The sequence below is a fragment of the Erithacus rubecula genome (genome assembly GCF_903797595.1).
Source record: "Erithacus rubecula genome assembly, chromosome: 29".
Lineage (NCBI taxonomy): Eukaryota > Metazoa > Chordata > Aves > Passeriformes > Muscicapidae > Erithacus > Erithacus rubecula.
Window position 1 is genome coordinate 3,011,651 of NC_136681.1, and position 16,348 is coordinate 3,027,998.

The following is a 16,348-nucleotide window of genomic DNA, read 5'->3' on the forward strand; positions in this document are numbered from 1 at the left end:
TATTTTCTTGGAAAAATTTAAAATATTATCACTTGATATGTTCTTTTTGGTCATGGAAATATCAAAGCAAAACTGATTTAAATTTGGCTTAGTCCATTGTCAAAGCCATTTAAAATGGAATTAACTTGGGGGCTTTTTAGGTCAGAAAATGATGCTCAGCTCCAAATCAAACCAGTTCTGAAAATTTCCTTCTTCAAGGAATGTTTTTCCTGGAAAAAAAAAAAAAATCCACAGATTTTTCTCATTATTTTGTTGGGATTTTAGCAGAAAATTTCCATTTTGAGTGTCACATTTCAGCCTGTGACCTAGTTCAGGAAAGTGAAACCCATTCCAACAGTTGCACAGGCTCTGCTGCTGAGCTGGGAGATATTTCTAGTGAAAAATAAAAGTTTTAACTTTCACTTTGTCCTAATTAGAGAAAAATCTGGGTCTGGTTGTGATTCAGAGCAAACAGAGCCCTCCCAGTCCTGGTTAGGCCTCACTTTATTTTTTAAGCACCAAATTGGTGAAATTTTGGTAATTCAGTTTTGCAAATCCACAGAGACCAATCCAACCCTCCTGGGACTGCTGGCTGTGCCAGTTAGGGCAAGATTTAATTAAAACTTCATTTAATTAACTCCAAACCTTTAAGCCCTTCATTTCCAGGGCTCTGGTTCTGCCCAATCCCAAAGAGAAAAAAGGGGAAAAACATTATTATTATTATTATCATCATCATCATCATCATAACTATTATCATTATTATTATTTATAATGGCAAAGATTACACACACTTGCAGACAAAACAATTAAAAATCAGTTCCCACATCCCATCCCAGAAAATCCTCAAAACCTTTCCAGGATGGAAAAGAACATAAAATAAAATTTAAAAAATAAAATAAAATAAAATATAGGATGAGCCCAACAAAATCCCAGTACAAACCAGTTTAAACCAGTCCCACCCCAAATACCTGTGGAGAGGCTGGAGAAGATTCCCGGGGCGTGGGTATCATCCACCCACTGGATTTTGAAGCCACTCTCACTGCAAAAAAAAAAGAAAAAAAATTCAATTAAAGGCAAGAAAAACAAAGCCCCAACAAAAGGCAGCAGCCCAGAGGGGTTTCAGTGATTTATGGTTTTATTTCTGTTTTAAATGGGAAAAAATGGCAGGAAAAGAAGAAAAAAATGACATTAATTAGCAATGGATCCCAGAGCAATCGATCAGCAGGCATTGGTCCATTCCCCTCCTGCTATTCCTGACTGTTTTTCCCTCTCCCAATATTCCCAAATGTTTTTCCCTTCCTTTCCCACTATTCCCAGGTGGTTTTTCCCTTTCCCACTATTCCCAGGTTTTTTTTCCCTCCCTCTCCCACTATTCCCAGCTGTTTTTTCCCTCCCTTTCCCACTATTCCCAGCTGTTTTTCCCTCCCTCTCCCACTATTCCCAGCTGTTTTTTCCCTCCCTCTCCCACTATTCCCAGGTTTTTTTTCCCTCCCTCTCCCACTATTCCCAGCTGGTTTTTTTTCCCTCCCTCTCCCACTATTCCCAGCTGTTTTTTCCCTCCCTCTCCCACTATTCCCAGCTGGTTTTTTCCTCCCTCTCCCACTATTCCCAGCTGTTTTTTCCCTCCCTCTCCCACTATTCCCAGCTGTTTTTTCCCTCCCTCTCCCAGTATTCCCAGCTGTTTTTTCCCTCCCTCTCCCACTATTCCCAGGGTTTTTTTCCCTCCCTCTCCCACTATTCCCAGGTTTTTTTTCCCTCCCTCTCCCAGTATTCCCAGGTTTTTTTTCCCTCCCTCTCCCACTATTCCCAGCTGTTTTTTCCCTCCCTCTCCCACTATTCCCAGCTGTTTTTTCCCTCCCTCTCCCACTATTCCCAGCTGGTTTTTCCCTCCCTCTCCCAGTATTCCCAGCTGTTTTTTCCCTCCCTCTCCCAGTATTCCCAGCTGGTTTTTTTCCCTCCCTCTCCCAGTATTCCCAGCTGTTTTTTCCCTCCCTCTCCCACTATTCCCAGCTGGTTTTTTCCTCCCTCTCCCACTATTCCCAGCTGTTTTTTCCCTCCCTCTCCCACTATTCCCAGCTGGTTTTTCCCTCCCTCTCCCACTATTCCCAGGTTTTTTTTCCCTCCCTCTCCCACTATTCCCAGCTGTTTTTTCCCTCCCTCTCCCACTATTCCCAGCTGGTTTTTTTTCCCTCCCTCTCCCACTATTCCCAGGTTTTTTTTCCCTCCCTCTCCCACTATTCCCAGCTGTTTTTTCCCTCCCTCTCCCAGTATTCCCAGCTGTTTTTTCCCTCCCTCTCCCACTATTCCCAGCTGTTTTTTCCCTCCCTCTCCCAGTATTCCCAGCTGGTTTTTCCCTCCCTCTCCCAGTATTCCAGCTGTTTTCCCTGCCCTGCTCACCCCCTGCTCTCCCTCTGGCCTCTCCAGGCGGTTCCTTCAGCGAGGAGACGGAGCAGAAATTCGACCACTCCAGGGGACTCACAAATAACAACGTGTCCACCCGGTAGAATTCCCACTAATTTAAGGAAGCCTGGACTCCCTTCCCGAACCACTGCACCCCCCAGGACATCGAGCCTCAACCAAACTCGGAATTCCAGGATCATTCCTGAATAAAAAACAAAAAAAAAAAAACCCGCCTCTCCCTTCCCAGTTTAGGCGCCTCCTGCAATTCCAGCTCTGGCTCTTCACCATTCCAAAGATTCTTCCTGCACTCAGCTACCCAAAAAGTGCCTTTAATCCTTCATTATTTGGGATTTTTTTTCCAGTTTTTTGGTTTTTTTTCCACTCTCAACGCCTCTGTTCGTGCTGCTGCTTCCTGCACTCGGCTCCTCCTCAGCAGCAAGGGAATACAAGGAAAGGAAAAGCAAAAAAAAAAAAAATATAAAATAAGGGGAATAAAAAAAAAAAAAAAAAAAAAAGGAAAAAAGGAGCAGCTTTTTGTGAGCAGAACAGTGTAAAGCTGAATTTAATGCTGCAGTGAAACGCTTGGATCCAGAGGGGAGAACAAGAACTGCTCCTGGAATTTCTCCTGGAATTTCTCCTGGAATTTCATTTCATACAGAATTTCATTTCACATGGGATTTCATTTTATAGAGAATTTTGAACAGAATTTCACATGGGATTTCCTTTCATACTGAATTTCACACTGAATTTCAGATGGAATTTCATTTCACCCAGAATTTCACTCGGAAATTTCACATGGAAATTTCATTTCATACCGAATTTGACAAGGAATTCCGTCTCGCGTGGAATTTCATTTCACAGAGAATTTCCTTTCATACAGAATTTCATTTCAGATGGAATTTCATTTCATTAAGAATTTCACATGGGAAATCCACTCAGACTTTCAGATAGAATTTCATTTCATAGAGAATTTCACATGGAATTCCATGTCACATGGAATTCCCTTTCATACAGAATTTCATTTCACTCTGAATTTCTCATGGAATTTCATTTCACTCGGAATTTCTCATGGAATTTCATTTCATACCAAATTTCACATGGAATTCCATCTCACATATCATTTTATTTCATACAGAATTTCATTTCACATGGAATTTCATTTCACACAGAATTTCATTTCATACAGAATTTCACATGGAATTTTATTTCATACAGAATTTCATTTCAGATGGAATTTCAGATGGAATCAAAGCTCCCTGAAGTGACCCCTCAGCACCCAGAACTCTGCAGATTCCCCAGGGATGAGCTGGGAATTCCCATCCCAACAAATGCAAAAATCACCTCCTGACTGGATTTTCCATTTTTTATTTTTTTTTTTTCCCAAGGATGAATCAGGGTGGGAATCCTGGTGAGAATTCCTGCCTCTCATCCCTGCTCCTGTGGGAATTCCCAGTGCTCCTCTGTTTGTTTGAGGACAAATTTGGGGAAGTTTGGGGGTTTTTCCACCTTCTTCTAAACCAAAATTATCTGAAATTCCAGCTGATTCCACAGGGAATTCCAACTGGCTGCAAACTCTTCCCAAACCCACCTCACAGGGATGTTGTGAGGTTTAAAAATGCAGAAATATTTTGAATATTTTGTAAATTTCTCCAATGGTCCAAAGGGCAGATGTGGCAAAGTGTTTTTAACCTCCTGGCAATTGGAAAAATTCCTTTTTTTCCTCAGAATTCCAGACTGGAGCAGGAGCAGAGCCTGGGCTGGGGGTGGAAGCTGATTTTAAACCCAGCACATCAGCACAGGCAAATTCTGGGAAAAAAAAAAAAAAAATATTTTTTTTCCCCCCTCTAATGAGCAGATCCCAAAAGGGAAATTCTGTAAATAAGGGAAAAAAATCCCCAAAAACTTGGATTCCCTGCCTCTCAGTTTCCTGGGATATCTGAACAACAACATTACAACAAACACAGAACAAATTTTTTCAACTCCTACCCTCGCTTAGAATTGAAAAAAAAAAAAAAAAATTCCAATTTCCTTACTCTTAACACTTTTTATTTTCATTTTTCAACAGAGCAGGAATAAAGAAACCACCTCATCCCTGGCAGGTGATTTGAAAGAATTCCAGCACTTCCCAAAAAAAACCAAAAACTTTTCCCATCCCCAACTTTCCTGATGCTCTGCTTGCATTTAACAGCCACGCTCATCCCCAAATCTTTTTTTTTGGGGGGTTTTTTTTGGGATTATTCCTGCTGATCCAAGGATTCTGGTTGGAAATCTTCATTTTCTGTGGGTTCCTGCTGCCTTTGCCTCCAGCCCAGGGCGTGGGACACGAGTCTTTTGGCCACTGCTGTGTCTGTTTGTGGTCTCTCTTTTCCCAGCTGGAGGAATTCTGGAGGGAAAAATGGGAGAAATTTATCCACTTGGGGTTTGGTGAGGGAGAAATTGATTGTTAAATCAGTCAAAAATCAGATTTTTTAAAATTTTTTCCATGGGTTTTGTTGATTTGTAGGTATCGAATTATTGTGGCTCGGTGGATAAATTGGATTTTTTTTATTTTTTTTTTTAGTGGGATTTTTGGTCAGCATAAAAGTTTTTCAGGTTTTTTGTGGTGTGTGGGGGAATTGTTTTTTCTTCTTTTCATCTTCTTCCAGGAATTATTCCTGGTAAAATTTCTAATGTCTCATCCCCCTGTGAAAAATTAATTTATTCATTTATCCAGAAAGAAGCTTGATCCCAATTGAAACTCCTCAAAACCAAAATATTTTTATTTATCCAAAAAAAAAGCTTGATCCCAATTGTAAATCCTCAAAACCAAAATATTTTTATTTATCCAAAAAAAAAAGCTTGATCCCAATTGTAAATCCTCAAAACCAAAATATTTTTCATTTATCCAAAAAAAAGCTTGATCCCAGTTGAAACGCCTCAAAACCAAAATATTTTTATTTATTCAAAAAAAAAGCTTGATCCCAATTGTAAATCCTCAAAACCAAAATATTTTTCATTTATCCAAAAAAAAAGCTTGATCCCAATTGTAAATCCTCAAAACCAAAATATTTTCATTTATCCAAAAAAAAAAGCTTGATCCCAATTGTAAATCCTCAAAACCAAAATATTTTCATTTATCCAAAAAAAAAAAGCTTGATCCCAATTGTAAATCCTCAAAACCAAAATATTTTCATTTATCCAAAAAAAAAGCTTGATCCCAATTGTAAATCCTCAAAACCAAAATATTTTTATTTATCCAAAAAAAAAAAGCTTGATCCCAATTGTAAATCCTCAAAACCAAAATATTTTTCATTTATCCAAAAAAAGTTTGACCCAATTGAAACTCCCCAAAATCCTTGCAAAAGATGGAAGGAAAAAAACCAAAAATTCTGCATTTTAAATTATATCCAAATATTTCAGATAATTTGGGAAGGCCCTTGGTCTTCCCTTGTCTTTTTTTTTTTTTTTTTTTTGGATGGCTGCAATTCCATCTGCAAGGAATAAATCCACCAAAATATCACCAAGCCCACAAAAATTTAGATTTGGGGATTAATTAATTAATCTGTTATCAATTTGCAGTTATCTACACAGCAAGGGGGGATTTTGCTTGTTTTTTCCAGAAGTTTAATTAATTAAAAAAAAAAAAAAAGACACTCAACTGTTTAAAATCCCAATTTGTATTTGGAAAATAATCAAGTGAAACTGAATGCTTAATTATGATGTTTAATTAATTTCTCCTGATTGAGAAAAGTGAATAAATGAAAAAAACCAGATGAAGGGGAGACGCAAATAAATCGAATTTTTGGGGTGTTTCCTTGAAATCCAGCAGTGCTGAAAACTCAGGAATTTGTCATTGTGCCAGGGTCCCTTCAGAGCATGAAAATTGGAATTTATTGGGACTGCAGGGAGCTGGAAAATCCCAGGAATTGTTGGTTCAGAGTCTCTGCTGCTGCTGAGGTTCATGGCTTTGCTTTCCTGTGATCAATGGGATTGAAAGGCAATGAAATCAATCAATAATCAATAATCAATCAATCAATGGTAATCAATCAACTGATGTTCATGGCTCAGCTTCATCATTTCTCCTTCCTGAATAAAATTCTGCCAACCACGAGATTGGGTTTGTGTCCTTTGGATTGTGCAGGGGGAGAGGGAAGAGAAAATTCCTGGGAAATTCGATGGCTTTGCTTGTAAAAAATTCCCAGTTCCAAAAAATCCTAATTCCAAAATATCCCAATTCTAGAAAATCCCAGTTCAAAAAAATCCCAGTTCCAAAATATCCCAATTCCAAAAAAATCCCAATTCCAAAATATCCCAGTTCCAAAAAAAAATCCCAATTCCAAAAAATCCTAATTCCAAAAAAATCCCAATTCTAGAAAATCCCAGTTCTAGAAAATCCCAGTTCCAAAAAAATCCCAATTCCAAAATATCCCAATTCTAGAAAATCCCAGTTCAAAAAAAATCCCAGTTCTAGAAAATCCCAGTTCCAAAAAAATCCCAATTCCAGAAAATCCCAGTTCTAGAAAATCCCAGTTCCAAAAAAATCCCAATTCCAAAATATCCCAATTCTAGAAAATCCCAGTTCAAAAAAAATCCCAGTTCTAGAAAATCCCAGTTCCAAAAAAATCCCAATTCCAAAATATCCCAATTCTAGAAAATCCCAGTTCCAAAAAAAATCCCAATTCAAAATATCCCAATTCCAAAATATCCCCATTTTAAACAAATCCCTATTCCCAGAAATCCCAATTCTAAAATAATCCCAATTGCAAAAATTTAATTTAATGGATTTAGGAATGAAATAAACTCAGGGATGGATTTAGGAAATTAAATAAACTCAGGACTGGGTTTAGGGGATGGAATGGGTTAGGGCTGGGTTTAGGCTGGGTTTAGGGCTGGGTTTAGGGGGTGGATTTGGTTTAAGCTGGGTTTAGAGGGTGTAATGGGTTTAGGGCTGGGTTTAGGGGGTGGAATGGATTTAGGGCTGGGTTTAGGGGATGGAATTGGTTTAGGCTGGGTTTAGGGCTGGGTTTAGGGGATGGGATGGGTTTAGGGCTGGGTTTAGGGGATGGAATGGACTCAGGGCTGGGTTTAGGGGATGGAATTGGTTTAGGGCTGGGTTTAGGGCTGGGTTTAGGGGATGGGATGGGTTTAGGGCTGGGTTTAGGGGATGGATTGGGTTTAGGCTGGGTTTAGGGCTGGTTTTAGAGGGTGTAATGGGTTTAGGCTGGGTTTAGGGGGTGGATTTGGTTTAGGCTGGGTTTAGGGGGTGTAATGGGTTTAGGCCGGGTTTAGGCTGGGTTTAGGCCGGGTTTAGGGGGTGTAATGGGTTTAGGGGATGGATTTGGTTTAGGCCGGGTTTAGGCCGGGTTTAGGCTCGGTTTAGGCTGGGTTTAGGGGGTGTAATGGGTTTAGGCCGGGTTTAGGCCGGGTTTAGGCCGGGTTTAGGGGGTGTAATGGGTTTAGGCCGGGTTTAGGCTGGGTTTAGGGGGTGTAATGGGTTTAGGCTGGGTTTAGGTCGGGTTTAGGCCGGGTTTAGGGGGTGTAATGGGTTTAGGCTGGGTTTAGGGGATGGATTTGGTTTAGGCTGGGTTTAGGCCGGGTTTAGGCTGGGTTTAGGGGGTGTAATGGGTTTAGGCCGGGTTTAGGGGATGGATTTGGTTTAGGCTGGGTTTAGGCCGGGTTTAGGCCGGGTTTAGGGGGTGTAATGGGTTTAGGCTGGGTTTAGGGGGTGTAATGGGTTTAGGCCTGGTTTAGGCCGGGTTTAGGCCGGGTTTAGGCCGGGTTTAGCCATCAGCCTCACTGGGTTTTTGCAGGGCCCTGGCTCGGGCCTGTTTGCTGGCGTGGATCAGGGGCCGGATCTTCAGGCAGGGGTAGCGACGCCCCAGAGCTTGGGAGGCTGCAGGAAACAAAAACTCCAATTAATCCCCCCCAAAAAAAATCAAATTATGCTCCAGGAACCCTCAAAAATTCCAGCATTTCCCAAAGTTTGGGTTGAAGCAGCTGAATGTGGTGGGGATAGCAGGAAGAATTTAAAAAAATAGGAAAAATGTTATTTTAAAATAATTTTGGGGGTTTTTTTTTAAGAGATTTTAGGGTTTTTGAGGAAATCCCAAATAAAAGAGTTGGGATAAATGAAGGTGGAAATCACTCTGATCTGAATTGGAGGGTTTTGTCCCCCCACCAAAAAAAAAAAAGAGAATTTTTCCAGAGTTTTGGTGCCATTCTGTTCCCAAAGTTCTTGGGAGGTGAGTGGATATTTGTAGGAATTTTTTCCAGTTAAAACACCAAAAAAAAGAGGAAATAAAGTGAAAAAACATTATTACAATTATGATTTTTTTTCCAGTTAAAAATACCCAAAAAAGGGGAAAAAAAGTGAAAAAACATTATTATTATTAGTAGTAGTAGTAGTAGTATTTATTTATTATTAATTTTTTCCAGTAAAAAACACCAAAAAAAGGAGGGAAAAATAAAAATTATTATTATTACTATTATCATTATCATCATCATCATAATCATTATTTATAATTACACACACTTGCAGACAAAACAATTAAAAACCAGTTCCCACATCCCATCCCAGAAATTCCAGAAAATCCTCAAAACCTTTCCAGGATGGAAAAGGAACAGGAAAAATAAAAATAAAAATAATAAATAAAATAAAATAATATAGAATAGAATAGAATAGAATAGAATAGAATAGAATAGAATAGAATAGAATAGAATAGAATAGAATAGAATAGAATAGAATAGAGTAAAATAATATAGAATAGAATAAAATAAAATAAAATAAAATAATATAGAATAGAATAGAATAGAATAAAATAAAATAATATAGAATAGAATAGAATAGAATAGAATAGAATAGAATAGAATAGAATAGAATAGAATAAAATAGAATGAAATAGAATAAAATAAGATAAAATAGAATAGAATAGAATAGAATAAAATAGAATAAAATAAAATAAAATAAAATAAAATAAAATAAAATAAAATAAAATAAAATAAAATATAGGATGAGCCCAACAAAATCCCAGTACAAACCAGTTCAAACCAGTCCCATCCCAAATACCTGTGGAGAGGCTGGAGAAGATTCCCAGGGCGTGGGTATCATCCACCCACTGGATTTTAAAGCCACTCTCACTGCAAAAAAAAAGAAAATAAATTTAATTAAAAGCAAGAAAAGCAAAGCCCCAACAAATCCCAGCAGCCCAGAGGGGTTTCAGTGATTTATGGTTTTATTTCTGTTTTAAATGGGGGGAAAAAATGTAGGAAAAGAAGAAAAAAATGACATTAAATGTCTCCTTTTTAATGTGAAGAATCATTTAAATGTAATTTTGAATGTAATTTATTGGGTTTAATTGAAGGGGATTTGTAAAGGGAATTTTCAGGAATTATCCCAAGAAAGGAAAAGGAAAATGGGAGAGAAAATCAGAGCTGGACCAGCTCTGCCCACACTGAAGAATAAATTAAAATATTATTTTAAAGAATAATTTAAATGTAATTTTATAATTTATTGGGTTTAATTGAAGGGATCTATAGAGGAAATTTTCCCTGGTGTAAAACTGGGTTTTAAGCCAGGCCTAAAGGGATTTTTGCTGCAGTTTGAGGCACAGAGAGGGAAAGGTGAAAAATTAAAATTGAGAATTTTATTGCCAATTCCAGCCTGACTCTGCTCCTGCTTTAAGGCACAGAGAGGGGAAGATGAAAAATTAAAATTCAGGATTTTATTGCCAATCCCTGGTGTAAAACTGGGTTTTAAGCCAGGCCTAAAGGGATTTTTTGCTGCAGTTTGAGGCACACAAAGAGGAGAAAGTGAAACAAAAATTCAGGATTTTATTGCCAATCCCTGGTGTAACATTGGGTTTTAAGCCAGGCCAAAAGGGATTTTTTGCTGCAGTTTGAGGCACACAAAGAGGGGAAGATGAAAAATTAAAATTCAGGATTTTGCTGCCAATCCCTGGTGTAACACTACGTTTTAAACCAGGCCTAAAGGGATTTTTTGCTGCAGTTTGAGGCACACAAAGAGGAGAAAGTGAAACAAAAATTCAGGATTTTGTTGGAACGTGCAGGGGAGTCACTCACTGGAAATCTGAGAAGATTCCCATCAGATCCTCAGTTCTCAGGGAGGAGGGGAAGTCGTAGATCTCAGTGATGTGACCCAAGTCCCCCTCACTCAGTTGAGCCTGTCCTGGGCTGGGATAATCCAGGCTGATCCTCTCAATGCTGATCTCCTTCACTTTCAAATTCCCAACGATCTGGGAACAGCCAAAATGATGAAAAAATTAAAAAATAATAGAGAATTCAAATATAAAAATGAGTCAGGATTTGGTTTCGTCCACTGCAAATCAACCTTGGCCACTCCGACCCCAAAAGGATGTGGAATCTCCTCCCAGGGATTGATTCCTCCCCAGATTTTCACAAATTTTTCCCTCCAATCCTCCCAAGAACCCAAATTTTCCCCAATTTTTCCCCTCCAATCCTCCCAGGCACCAATTCTTCCCCAAATTTTCCTCTCCAATTCTCCCAGGCACCAATTCCTCCCCAGATTTTCCCCTCCAATCCTCTCAGGGACCAATTCTTCCCCAAATTTTCCTCTCCAATTCTCCCAGGCATTGATTCCTCCCCAAATTTTCCCCTTCAATCATCCCAGACACCAATTCCTCCCCAAATTTTCCCCTCCAATCCTTCCAGAGATCAATTCCTCCCCAAATTTTCCCCAGATTTTCCCCTTCAATCATCCCAGGCACCAATTCCTCCCCAAATTTTTCCCTCCAATCCTCTCAGACACCAATTCTTCCCCAAATTTTCCCCAGATTTTCCCCTCCAATCCTCTCAGGCACCAATTCCTCCCCAAATTTTCCCCTCCAATCCTCCCAGGCACCAATTCCTCCCCCAAATTTTTCCCTCCAATCCTCTCAGACACCAATTCCTCCCCAAATTTTTCCCTCCAATCCTCTCAGACACCAATTCTTCCCCAAATTTTCCCAAAATTTTTCCCCTCCAATCCTCTCAGACACCAATTCTTCCCCAAATTTTCCCCTCCAATCCTCCCAGGCACCAATTCCTCCCCAGTTTCCCCAGTTTCCCTCACCTCTGCCAGCAGCTCTGCTGTGCTCTCCTCCTCCAGGCTGCTCTGCCTCGTCCCCTCTCTGTCCCCTGCAGCCAAATCCAGCCTCCTGCTCAGAGCCTCAGCCACCTCTGAGCCTTCCTTGTCCTCCTCTTCCTCCCTCCTGCCCTGGATCCTCTCAGGATCATCAGCCTGAGCCTCCCCTGCACCTTCCAGAACGTTCTCCAGGGGTTTTTGCTCCACCTGCTGTGGGTTTTCCAGCGTGGAGAAGCTCTGGGAATCTGCAGCTGGGGATTTGTTGCTGCTCTGCTCCTCCAGCTGTGCCCAGCTGTGCTTTTCCAAGAGGGAGGAGCTTTCCCCACGCTCCAGCTCTGTGGAATTGTGGCTGGGTTGGTTTTCCTGGTGCTGGAATTCTGTGTTTTCTGCAGTGGTGATGTTGGCATGGCTTGGCTCTTGCTGTTGGTGGGAACAGTCTCTATCCTGATTTTCCTGCTGACAGGAATTGCTGCTGTCCCCTGAGGGAGGCACCTTCTCCTCACACAGAGGATGCTCAGAGCTGCCTTTTGCTGCATCCTCCTCCTCCTCCTGCTGCTTCCCTCCATCCTTGCCAATGGAATTTTGGGGGTTTTCCCCTCCTGCAGCCACATCCCCCAGGCTGGGGGTGTCCCTCTCCCTCCAATTGGCTTTTTTCCTGGTCCCTTTGGGCACATACAGAGCTTTGTCCTGCCTCTTCCTGGGTGGCCTGGTGATCCTGCCTGATCCCACGGAAATTCGGGAATTGTCCCCGTGGGTGTCCCCAGGGGGGCGCAGCCGGGGCCCCCCCCGGCCCCCCCGGCCCCAAAATCGGGGTTGGGGGTTGGTCCCGGGTTTTTGGTCACTCGTGGTCTCGGTGGGAAGCCTGGGAGGGAGGGGATGGGGAGAGGTGAGTAGGGGGATGCACAGGGATGGGGGGAAAACAGTAAATTTCCAATGGGGGAAGAGCAGCAAATTCCCAATGGGGAAAGGAGAATCAAATTCCCAATGAGGAAAGGAGAATCAAATTCCCAATGGGGAAAGGAGAATCAAAATCCCAAAGAGGAAAAGAAGGAGAATGATCAAATTCCCAAAAAGGAAAAGGAGCAGCAAATTCCCAAAGGGAAAAGGAGGAGAAAATTCCCAAAGGGAAAAGGAGGAGAAAATTCTCAAAGGGAAAAGGAGCATCAAATTCCCATGGGGAAAGGAGCATCCAAATCCCAAAGAGGAAAAGGAAGAGAAGCAGAAAATTCCCAAAGAGAAATGGAGTAGAAGCATCAAATTCCCAAAGAGGAAATGAGCATCAAATTCTCAAAGGGAAAAGGAAAAAAGGCAGAAAATTCCCAAAGAGAAATGGAGTGGAAGCATCAAATTCCCAAAGAGGAAAAGTGCATCAAATTCCCAATAGGAAAAGGAAACAAGGCAGAAAATTCCCAAAGAGAAATGGAGGGGAAGCATCAAATTCCCAAAGGGGAAAGGAGCAACCAAATCCCAAAGGGAAAAGGAGCATCAAATTCCCAAAGAGGAAAAGGAGCAACAAATTCCCAAAGAGGAAAAAAGCATCAAACTCCCAAAGAGGAAAAAGAGCAGCAAATTCCCAATGGGGAAAAGGAGGAGAAGCAGAAAATTCCCAAAGAGAAAAGGAGCATCAAATTCCCAAAGGGAAGAGGAAAAACATCAAATTCCCAAAGAGGAAATGAGCATCAAATTCCCAGAGGGGAAAAGGAGAAGCAGCAAATTCCCAAAGGGAAATCCCACTGTTCTTTAGGGTCTGGGAGGTGCCACTGGTAATGGGAGACCTTAAATGGGATTGATCCAAGGGCTGGAGCCAGGCTGGGAGAGCTGGGGAGGGACTGGGGACATGGGACAGAGAACCAGGACACAGGGAATGGGATTTTGGGGTGGAATTCCTGGCTGGGAGGGTGGTGAGAGGCTGGGATGGAACTCCCAGAGGAGCTGTGGCTGCTCCACCCCAAAGCCAGGCTGGGACACCCCGGGATGGCAGGAGAAGGTGACAAAGGGTGGCTGGGATGAGTTCTGCCTCCCTCCCCAGGACTCCAGGGTGGTTTCCAGCCCCAAGCCCAGCTCACCTGACAGCAGAGTGACAAATGACTGTCCTCCTCCTCCAGCCCTCTCCCACTGAGAAGCTGCTCAGCAGCTCCATGTTCTCCACGGTGCGATGGATCAGGTACCTGAGGCGGCTGGACAGGGGTGGGAACAGCAGCACCCTGCAGGAGAGACCCCAGGGCATCACCCAGCTGGGAAAACTGGACAAACCTCACCCCCAACTCGTTCCCAGCACGGGATTTAAATCAGAAATAAGGCAAGCTGGATGTAATGGTTTTTAAGAGGTGAAATCTCTTATCGACAGATTTTATATATAAAATAGAGTTTGGGGAGGGTGGGAATGCCTGAGCACGAGGTCTGGGCTCTCATTCCTGCTGTATCCATATGGGAAAGGCTGGGAAGCAGCAGCAGAAAGCTGCTCCTGATCCTCCCAGTCTGAGCACACTCCAGAAACCAGGAACAAACCAAGAATGGATAAATAACTGGATAAATAAACCCCACATCCAATGTCACTGCACAATTTGTCCCCAAGTGCTTGACTGCTGCACGGGGAATTTCTTTGCCAGATATTTTATTTTAAAAAAAAGCACCGAAACAAATATTTAAGGTCATGAGAAGCTGAGCCCAGCATGGCCAGCCCTGCTCCTGCCCAGCACCCACCTCAAGGGCTCCAAAGGTCACTGGCTTGGGAATAGATCCAGCTGAACCCAGTAAAAGCCACCAATGGCCACCAAACCCTGCCTGAAGCAGGACAGGACATCCCACAGAAACCTGAGCAGCTGGAGCTGCACAGACACACCCCAAACGCTGCTGCCTTCACCCCAAAAAATGGTGCAAGGCACTCACCGCTGGTGCTGCCCCTGCTCCAGGAAATGCTGCAGCTCCCCCGCGATCCTGCCCACGAACTCATCCTCGCTGGGCGACAGGAACAGCCCGTCCATGGAGCACAGAGCCGGGTGGCAGCAGGGGGAGCTGCGGGGACGGGGACACAGAGCTGGGACGGGGACACAGAGCTGGGACGGGGACAGAATGGTGGGACAGGGACACAGAGCTGGGACGGGGACACAATGGTGGGACGGGGACAGAATGGTGGGACGGGGACACAATGGTGGGACGGGGACAAAATGGTGGGACAGGGACAGAATGGTGGGACAGGGACACAGCGCTGGGATGGGGACACAATGGTGGGACAGGGACAGAATGGTGGGACAGGGACACAGCGCTGGGATGGGGACAGGGACACAATAGTGGGACAGGGACACAGCGCTGGGACGGGGACTCAGCGCTGGGATGGGGACAGGGACACACATGGTGGGACAGGGACAGGAATAGGGACACACGTGGTGGGACAGGGACAGGAATAGGGACACACGTGGTGGGAGAGGGACACACATGGTGGGACAGGGATAGGAATAGGGACACACATGGTGGGACAGGGACAGGGATAGGGACACACGTGGTGGGACAGGGACAGGAATAGGGACACACGTGGTGGGACAGGGATAGGGACACACATGGTGGGACAGGGACAGGGATAGGGACACACGTGGTGGGACAGGGACAGGGATGGGGACACACGTGGTGGGACAGGGACACACGTGGAGGGACAGCCGCAAACCCCCGCCCATGGATACCCAGCACCCCTTACAAATCTCACCCGCCCCCTGTGCTTGGCTCCGTCTGCACCCCGTTATCCCCCATCCCCAAATCCCCTTTTCCTGCCCATCCCCAGCACCTCCGCACCCCGTTATCCCCCATCCCTGGACCCCCCGGCCCCCATCCCGCTCTCTGCTCCCCCTTCTCCCAGCGCACCCCCAGCGCCACGTGCTGCCTCCAGCCCATCATCACCATCATCATCATCACCATCACCATCACCATCCCCCGTTATCCCCCATCCCTGCACCCCGGACCCACCGCAGCCCCCGCCCCGCTGTCCCCCCTTGCTCCGCTGCCCCGTGCGGGGTCCGCGGATCCTCACCGGGCCAGGCCGGGCCGAGCGGCGGATGGAGGAGCGGCGCCTGCGCCCGGTGCGGCCGCTCCTGCTGGGCCCCGGCTCCTCCTTCCCTCTCCCGGCTCCTCCTTCCCTGTCCCGGCTCCTCCTTCCCTCTCCCGGCTCCTCCTTCCCTCTCCCGGCTCCTCCTTCCCTGTCCCGGCTCCTCCTTCCCTGTCCCGGCTCCTCCTTCCCTGTCCCGGCTCCTCCTTCCCTCTCCCGGCTCCTCCTTCCCTCTCCCGGCTCCTCCTTCCCTCTCCCGGCTCCTCCTTCCCTGTCCCGGCTCCTCCTGCTGGGCCCCGGCTCCTCCTTCCCTCTCCCGGCTCCTCCCGCCCTGTCCCGGCTCCTCCCGCTCTATCCCGGCTCCTCCCGCTCTATCCCGGCTCCTCCCGCTCTATCCCGGCTCCTCCCGCTCTGTCCCGGCTCCTCCCGCTCTATCCCGGCTCCTCCCGCTCTGTCCCGGCTCCTCCCGCTCTATCCCGGCTCCTCCTTCCCTCTCCCGGCTCCTCCCGCTCTATCCCGGCTCCTCCCGCTCTGTCCCGGCTCCTCCCGCTCTGTCCCGGCTCCTCCCGCTCTATCCCGGCTCCTCCCGCTCTATCCCGGCTCCTCCTTCCCTCTCCCGGCTCCTCCCGCTCTGTCCCGGCTCCTCCCGCTCTATCCCGGCTCCTCCCGCTCTGTCCCGGCTCCTCCCGCTCTATCCCGGCTCCTCCTTCCCTCTCCCGGCTCCTCCCGCTCTATCCCGGCTCCTCCCGCCCTGTCCCGGCTCCTCCCGCCCGGAGGAAATAATCATTCCGGTCTGATTCGAGGGTCCTCAATGCAAACGAGCAGAGAGCAAGGTGACAGTGACCTGTGACAGG

General features: G+C 45.0%; 2 protein-coding genes across 2 annotated transcripts in view; one reads left to right on the plus strand and one right to left on the minus strand.

The window, feature by feature from the left end:
- Positions 1–2,843, plus strand: part of LOXL2 (lysyl oxidase like 2) — a gene marked incomplete at its 5' end in the record, with an annotated part of 47,714 nt that extends 44,871 nt beyond the window's left edge. The window contains one exon of the mRNA XM_079328747.1: positions 2,404–2,843. Coding sequence (XP_079184873.1) covers positions 2,404–2,483 — 80 coding nt within the window. The 3' untranslated portion in view covers positions 2,484–2,843. The remainder of the gene's footprint in view (positions 1–2,403) is intronic.
- A 1,726-nt stretch (positions 2,844–4,569) lies between these two features.
- R3HCC1 (R3H domain and coiled-coil containing 1) lies at positions 4,570–14,479 on the minus strand. Its single transcript, XM_079328763.1, has 7 exons — positions 14,348–14,479; positions 13,525–13,662; positions 11,447–12,320; positions 10,438–10,610; positions 9,425–9,495; positions 8,156–8,251; positions 4,570–4,762 (listed from the first exon to the last, which is right to left on the minus strand). The coding sequence occupies exons 1-7, from the start codon at positions 14,440–14,442 to the stop codon at positions 4,614–4,616; spliced, it is 1,596 nt and encodes a 531-aa protein (XP_079184889.1). The 5' UTR covers positions 14,443–14,479; the 3' UTR covers positions 4,570–4,613.
- Positions 14,480–16,348: the final 1,869 nt, after the last annotated feature.

Coding starts and splice junctions, on each gene's coding strand:
- R3HCC1 (XM_079328763.1), bottom strand. CDS start 14,442: ATGGACGGGCTGTTCCTGTCGCCCAGCGAGGATGAGTTCGTGGGCAGG. Junction 10,611..11,446: donor CAGCAGAGCTGCTGGCAGAG/GTGAGGGAAACT, acceptor GGCTGTTCCCAG/ATCGTTGGGAATTTGAAAGT. Junction 8,252..9,424: donor CTTCTCCAGCCTCTCCACAG/GTATTTGGGATG, acceptor TGTTTCCTGCAG/CCTCCCAAGCTCTGGGGCGT.